The sequence below is a fragment of the Benincasa hispida genome, chromosome 4 (genome assembly GCF_027475165.1).
Source record: "Benincasa hispida cultivar pf3 chromosome 4, pf3_genome.v1.1, whole genome shotgun sequence".
NCBI lineage: Eukaryota > Viridiplantae > Streptophyta > Magnoliopsida > Cucurbitales > Cucurbitaceae > Benincasa > Benincasa hispida.
Genome location: NC_143481.1, coordinates 7294933 through 7303488, shown reverse-complemented (window position 1 = coordinate 7303488; position 8556 = coordinate 7294933). Strand labels below are relative to the sequence as shown.

Sequence of the window (8556 nt, the reverse complement as noted above, 5' to 3'; positions counted from 1 at the left end):
AGACACTATCTGCTAAATGTACAAGTTGTCTAAATATTTATAGGTAGTTGGATCTAATTCTATAACATTTTTAAATTATATTTGTTCCCTTTCAAATTTTATTTTTTCAAAATAAATTTTCTTACATAAAATAATTGCTCCCTTCTTAAAATATAAGTTGTGGAATGAAGTAAAATGTATTTAGTAAATTTTATTATAAAATTATAAAAATTAGTTAGGATGTTAGATGAGTTAATACTAAATTTGACAATTTAATTATATGAATCAAATTATATTTATTATTTTAATTATATTAATCAAATTATATTTATTATTTTAATTATTTTTACATTAATAATTAATTTATAATTTATTATAATATATAATTTTTTTAAAAAAAAAACTTATACGATCTGACAACTAATTTTGTTTCTAAATTATTTGATAAAAGTTTAAGAAAAATAATTGTTATAAAACTAAATTAATTAAAATTTGAAAATACATAGGTAAAAATATATTGATATGGAGGAATATTATTATAATATATTTATTTAAATGGTTAAAAAAATTACTATATTTTTTAAAAAGCCAATCTAAAAGCTATTACTAGTTTTTCATATGTTAGTTATAATTTTAAAAGTGATTTTCTTAGATTAATTAATAATTTGATTTACCAAGCACTAAAATCGATTAAGATTTTTTCAAAATCACTTCTACTCTTACAAACGTAATCCCAAACGGAGTTTTAATAAATATGAAAAAAAACCTATAAAGTCAAAAAATCGATGAAACTCAATTTTTTTGGAATTAGATTACAAAATTAGTTTGATTGTATTCGATCTAAATAAGTAAAAATTTTATAGATTAAATTATTTCATGAATTACTTGAGTTGAGTTTATGTTAAATTTAATTACACAAACTTATTAAAAATTATAGCGTCAAAAGAAGATTTAAATAAAAAGAAACTCAAGCAAAGATTTAACTTTATGAGTAAGGTCAAATATGTGTCAAATAATTTTGAAAAAATAAAAATAAAAATCACACGGTCTTAGGAAATATAAAAATCACACGGTCTTAGGTAATATAAAAATCCACGTCAGAAAAAAGCCAGTAGTAGAGGGGACACAACAAGTCGGTGTGCTACAGTAAGCTGCCAGCTGGATTATATTATTTTATATAATGTTAACCGCTCAACTGCCTCGCGAAACTCGAATCACGCTCAGTGGACTGCGAGAACTGCCACGTGGTTTGCTCCGTTAATGTAATCAGGTCCGTCCAAATTACAAACGGAAGAAATTCCGCACGTTCTATCCCAAGAGCGTGAATCGCACGATCTTTAAAATGAGCGAATATTAAGGCACGTAAGATTTACGCCACGCTGTAAGGGAGTGGGAAAACGGTGATTTATAGACTGTTGGATAGGCTCAAAAGGTCAAAGAGATTCAACTCGATTCACGTGAGATTCTTTTCCAGCCTGGCGTGGGGTCATCTGGCGTGGAAAATGTTCAGGCCATATTTTTTTTTAAAAAAAAACACTTACTTGCTTTACTTAATTAATCATGTTTTTAATTTAATAATTATTATAATAAAGTTTGTTTTGTTTATTTCTATTTGAGTAATTTACCCTCCCTAACCCTAATGCAGAGCGAATATCTTTTGGGGACCGTAATAACTAATAACAAAATAGTCCATAGAAATCATAACAAATAATATATATATATATATTAACAAATCCAGTTAATTCGATAATAATTTTATTTTTTAGGTTCAAAATACTTACCTTTATTCTATATATTTATTCATTTTAGTATAAATATTTTTCAAATGTTTATTTTATTTTATGTTGATTTAATTTTTGTTCATTTTGTTCATTGTACTTTTAGAATATTTATTTTGATTTTTATATTTTAAAAAGCTAACCATTTTGGTTCCTCCGTTTTTATTTCTAAGAGATTAAAATGACCATTTAAAAAAAATTGAAAGACCAAAATGAATCAATGTACGTGAAAGAACAAAGATAAGAGAGTACATTTCAAAACAACCAAATGAATTAAAGTTGAAACTACTAGAAACAAGATGAATATTTTAAAAATGTAAAATAAATAAAAATTAATAGTGCATAAATCAAAATTATATTTAAAAATATTTGTTATTTCGATTTTTAAAAATCATTTTGGTATTTGCGGGCAATGTTTAATTTTTTTTTAATGTGTTTATAGAAAAGTGAAACTACACAAAAATAAATGGTCTAATTAGTTTTGAAGTATTGAAAAATAATAACAATAATTATCAAACCGGTATTTTTAAAAAATAATTTAAATATTTTAATCAATAACAAATTGTTGATATCGATATAATGAGAAAATGTCATCGTTCAGATGAAAAGAATCGAGAAAATGTAATTATAACAGTGGATTAGAGAAGGACCAAAATTGAGACTTAGTTTGGAATGATTGTAGTTTTTAAAATAATTGCCCACTTTCTAAAAATCAATTGTGAAAGAAGTAAAATAGTATTTAAAAATTTTAATTTTGAATTAGAAGATCTAATTACATTGTTATATAAATTAATATTAAATTGGTGTAATTTAATTTGAGCCAAAGTAAGTTTATTATTTTAATTATTTTCATATTGATTATAATTATATAATTTATTATAATATGTCTTCTAAAATTTTAGATGATTTGAAATTCAATCCATTATTTTAATCTAAATTATTTAATAGAAATTTAAGGCAACTAATTGTTATAAAAATACTTCAATCGATTAAACTTTGAAAATACATGTGAAAAATATATTAATATTTAAAAATATCATTATAAAATATTTATTTAATTGATTAAGAAAACAGTAGATTCTTAGAAAAACTAATCTAAAAGATACTACTGTGAATTGTCAAAAGTTAGTTAAAATCCTAAAAGTGATTATTATAGATTAATTAATAATTTATTTTACGAAATAATCAAGCGGTTAAGATTTTTCTAAAATCACCTTCTACTGTTTTAAATACAATTGCAAGGAGAGTTTAAGGAAGTGATGTTGGAGTAGTGATGGTAGAAAAAAAGATTTAGATACACTTGATTTTGTAAAATTGATTTTTAAACAATCAAATTTATGTTTTGTTCCAACATTTTTAGATTGATTTTCAAATATTTAAAAGTGATTTTGGATTATTATGTCTGGTTCTAAAAGTGAATTTAGAGTTATTCAATTACTCAAATTGTATTTTTCTATTTGAGAAATATCATTGAACTAAATAAATATAGTAAATATCTATTTCTATTTATTTTATTATTAAATTCTTATATGCATGGTTGATATTTTGAGTAAGGTTAATACTTATAATAGATATGGAAAGAAAATTCAAAATATATAATGGTTTGTTTATTAACAATTTAATGACAGATAATTGTCTCAATATTTAATTAAAAATATCACAAATAACTAACCAACATATTTTAACAAAAATTGAATTAAATAGTTACTTTGAAACTAATTTTCAGTTAATCACTTAACAAAAATCGTTTATCAATTAATTCTTTAAAAAATAACTTAAAATGATTTTATATTTTTCTAAAATAAATTTTAGTTCACACAAAGTACAGTCATTTTAAAGAAAAATGATTTTGACAAAGAAAAAAAAATATGTAATTTTAACAATTTCAAAACCATTTATAAACCTATTCTAAAATGTAGAGAAGTTGATTTGGAAAATTTTACAGCTGTAAAATGGAATGGGAGAGAAATTAGTCAAAGATGGTAGGCCCTGATTTTAGGTGTTTATTAAAATAAAAAAAAAAAAAAAAAATGTTTAATGTTTTGTGTCAAACAGCTCTGGCTGTACTGTCATGTCCTAAACGCCACTCATTCTGCGTGAGGGGAATGATATTATTATTATCTTCCGAGATTGAATTCGTTTCATCCAATTTCCACTCTTGCCCCTACTAAACTTTCTTTACCATTGCTTCTCAGTTCTCGTTTCTCTTTCTCATTGTTCTTCTTAATATATATCTATATATATATATTGCTTTTCTTCATTTACAACAATTAAATTATAGGGTATAATAAGACTTCATCTTGGTATGGATTTTTTTTTGTCTATACACGAATAAGTTGAGTTTTTAATTTTAATTATGTTGTTTAAATTTTAATTGACAGACTAAAAATATATAAAATTAATTTGAACCAGTCATTGTAAATTTAGAAAATTATATTGCCATAAATAAATGGAAAGTATATTTTTCAATAATTGTTGGTGGAATGAAAATAAAATTGTAGTTTTTTATTTCTTTTTATTTAGTTTTGTGGAGATGCATAGAATCAGGCAGAAGATCTAATTTTGTCTTTATTTTTATGCTTTTGTTTTATTTTATTTTTAAAATGTAAAGAGGAGAGAAGAAAATAAACAAGAATTTCCCATCCTGATTCTACTCTCTATCTTTTCGCTCTTTTCTTGCAAATACATATCTAAGATATCTCATCAGTGAGAATAACACAAAAGTCTAATATGTAATCGACATAATTAATAAAGTGAATAAAAAAAAGGACACAATTAATAGCTTAAATTCACGTCCAATAACAAACATTAACTAACGGATGTGTTCAAAAAATTCGATAACTTGAAAATTTTGATCAACTGAATTGGATTATCAATTCATTTAGATTGAATTGGATTCAATTAAATGAAAATAACCTAAATCAACCTGAAGTTATTGTTATTAATTTTAAAGAGTATGTTATTTTTACTCATAATAAAATTATTTGTACATATATTTATATTTATTTTATTTTATTTCATGATTGTTTTGGTTGATTTATTCTCCCCTAACTTATAAAAATATTTTTTTAACAAATTGAAAGATCAAATAATATATGAAAATAATTAAATACAATTTTTACATGTTAACATATTGCTTGTTTTAGAATAAACATTTAAATAAACGACTCAACTAACCCAAACCAACCACATCCAAAATGTTTAATGGTTGAGTTGGATTGAGTTTATTATTTGATAAGGGTTATTTGAATTGAATATATTTACAATCCGAACAATTGAGTTAGATCTAAAAAAGTAATACAATCCGATTCAATCCAATCCATAAACACTCTTACTAACTAATACGTTTCCTTATTATTTTATGATCAAACCAATTTTTTTAAAAATCAAATTCATTCTCAATAGTTCGAATTCTACATAAAGTTTAAGGCTGCATCACTAGAAATAAATAAATATAAATATAAAAGTAAAAGAGGTTAAAATACAATGGTGAAATTATAATTCTACCAAAATTGTTTTATTTTTAAAATACAATTTTGTCTCTGTACCATGAACTTCAATTAATTTTAGCATGTGTTATTTCAAATGTCAAAGTTATAAATATTGAAATAAGTTCCTACCATTAGTTTATTGTTAATTTTTGTTTATAAAAACAATTTATTCACACTTAACATTTCTTCTATACATTTTGAAAATATATTATTATTATGTATTTTTTATGTAAAAAGTACGTATAAAAGCTAAATTTTAGACACATGAAAGAATAATTTTTTAGTTTAAATACCAATATCGTTCTGTAATTTATCTTTTGTTCCATTCTGGCTTTTGTACTTTTAATGGTCAATTTTAGTCTTTGGCTTTTAATAAATCTAAAAAATAATAAACGCAATTAGTTTCTCGCTATTTCCCCCCCCCCCCCCCCAAATAATTTAGTATTAATAAGCATCCTCTTTATAGATGGTAAAAAGATCAACACAGTGTATACTTTCTCACCTAAAAACTATCATTATTTTAATTTTGATTTTAAAAAAATAACTTTGAAGGACTAAAATAAAAATATGTTGAAAGTACAAAATCTGAATTTACAATTTTAAAGTCAATTGAAAATATATATACATAAATAAAATATGATCTAAAATAAAGGGATCAAAATAATATTTTAATGAAAATTTTGGATTAAAATGACATTTTAATCCAATGACAATAAGTGCTCTTTTCAAATATAGATAAATAAACCAACTTATTTACAAATATGACATTGATGAACCCTAATAGACATCTATCAATGTCTATTATTATCGATCATTAATGGAAATTTATCATAAATAGCATCTTTTAACTTTTCATCTTACAAAATTAACACCATTTTTTAAAACTCATTTAAATAGTTTTTCTCGGTTTATCTCCCTTAACCACCTTTACTAACTTATGGAGTTTTTACTCTTTTAGGCCTTTCTTAGTACATCTTAGTAGATTAAAGACCGAGATGCTAATAATTCTTGTAAATATTATATAGTATACCCAGGTTTTATACCAAATCTTATATATTTTCAAAATTTCTTCAAATTTGGTTATCTTTATCAAATATTATATCAAAATCTTAAATAATTTTTAAAATCTTTACCGAATTTCTAATTACCAAATAAATTTAACAATTATAGATGGATCTCGGGTGATTGATTTTTATTTTTAAATTTGAGAAAATATTAAATTTTTTTTAAAAAATTAGATAAAATATGAAAAATATATAAAATTTCAATATCAATCTCGGGCAGATTAATACTGAGATTTTATATATATATTTCACTTTTTTCCTAATATTTTTTTGCAAAATTTAATATTTCGTAAAATTTTAAAATAAAACTTAAACATGCTATTTTACCTAAAATCTTGGTATACCTAATAGTTTTTATCTTATGAGATAATTTTAAGTTTTCACATTATGAGTTTTATCCGATAGAATCTCAGTATCTAAATTTCGATAGTCATCTTATTCAAGGTGGGTTGAGAAAACTATTTGAATGAATTTAAAAAATATATATTATTTTTAAACCATGAAAACTTAAATGTGTTACTTTCGATAATTTTCGAATAATTAATAGGTGCAGTTTGGTTACATTTAAAAATATTTTTACCCTAATGATAATCCGAAAATGCCCCAAAAAATGAAACTGCCGTTCCAGCAAATGGTATAGACTATTTTCCGTGAAACAATAGGGGCAAAACCGAAATTTGAAATAGGAAACAAATGCAGACAAAGCAGAATCACACTGCGGCAAATTGGTTTTCAGAAATATTATTAAAAAGGCTAAAAAGAAAAAAGAAAAAAGAAAAAAAGAAAGAGGGTACATAGATCTAGTACGTACTCCCCACCTACTTTACAGAACCCAATTTCCTGGAAGCTCCCCTATCCTTTTCCACAAAAGCCATTAACAGATACATGCACCTTCTCTCTCTACCCTTCACTTTCTCTCTCCTCCTATATAAAAACAAACCCTTCCAACTATTTCCCCTCATTCATCTCTCACTCCTCTTTCCACAGTCCCCACATATCCTTTCAAACCGTTTCTTTCTTCCAATTCTGTTTTGCCGTTACAACCATGAGAACCTCCTCTTCTTCCTCCTCCTCCGACTCCACCTCCTCCGATTCTTCCTTCTCCGGCAAGGGATTGCGGCGCCCGGAGAAGATTAAAGGTCCATGGAGTGCGGAGGAGGATCGGATTTTAACTCAGCTTGTCGCTCGTTATGGACCCAGAAATTGGTCCTTGATTAGCCGTTACATTAAAGGCCGCTCCGGCAAGTCCTGCCGCCTCAGATGGTGTAATCAGTTGAGTCCTAATGTTGAGCATCGCCCATTTTCTCCGATGGAGGATGAAACGATTTTGGCTGCTCATGCTCGGTTTGGGAACCGGTGGGCCACCATTGCTCGTTTGCTTCCCGGTCGGACTGATAATGCCGTTAAGAATCACTGGAACTCGACGCTAAAACGACGGGCGAGGGAACAACAGCAGCAATTAGTGATGGACGAAATTGCCCCTGAGAATCATGGTAATAATAATAATGCTGTGAATATTGCTAGTGATTTGAAGCTTTCCGTACCTCTGGAGGAAGATCCGTTGACCGCCTTGACTCTGGCGCCGCCGGGAATCGGCGGCGGTAGAACCACGACGGCGGAGGAGCGGCGGGTTGAGAATTTTCCGGCGGGGTTTTGGGATGCAATGAGGGATGTGATAGCGAGGGAGGTGAGGGAATACATGACGACGACGTTTATGGAGAATCCGGAGTTTCACTAACTGAAATGCCAGACTCCTCTCTGTCTGTCTTTTTTTTTTTTTCTTCTTTTTTTGCCCATAGAAAGTTGTATTAATTAAATTTCTTGTTAATATAATGATTCATTAAAGAAAAAAAAAAAAAGGAATCCAACGTGGCATTACAGCCTGGCTTGCCATTAATTTCCACTCCATTTTTGGTAAGATATTATCGTAAGTAATGATTAGATGTAGTATATATTTTCTCTTATTTACCACGTAAAGAAGAAATTATAAAAAAATAATTAAAAAGAAATATAACAATATTTTGAAATGTTTAAATTTTTTTCTATTATTTATAGAGGCACGATTTGGATGGGAATTAGATTATGATTTGAAGGTCGGTCTTGTTACATAAGATAAGGTCATCAACTTCAACCAATTTGCTTCAACTGTCATATCTCTGTATTCCATGTGTGGAATGCATTTTAAAAAACAAATGGAAGATACAGAATGAATGTGTTACGAAGTTTCCTTCCTTTATTATTTCG

General features: G+C 26.3%; 1 protein-coding gene across 1 annotated transcript; it reads left to right on the top strand.

Moving 5' to 3' along the window:
- Window positions 1–7033: 7033 nt before the first annotated feature.
- Window positions 7034–8209, top strand: LOC120076122 (transcription factor MYB56-like). The gene has a single exon (XM_039029898.2). It carries the CDS (start codon window positions 7358–7360, stop codon window positions 8048–8050), a length of 693 nt encoding a protein of 230 aa, XP_038885826.1. The 5' UTR covers window positions 7034–7357; the 3' UTR covers window positions 8051–8209.
- The last annotated feature ends 347 nt before the right edge of the window (window positions 8210–8556 follow it).

Bases quoted from the DNA above. Each gene is read 5' to 3' on its own strand.
- LOC120076122 (XM_039029898.2), top strand. From the start codon at position 7,358: ATGAGAACCTCCTCTTCTTCCTCCTCCTCCGACTCCACCTCCTCCGAT.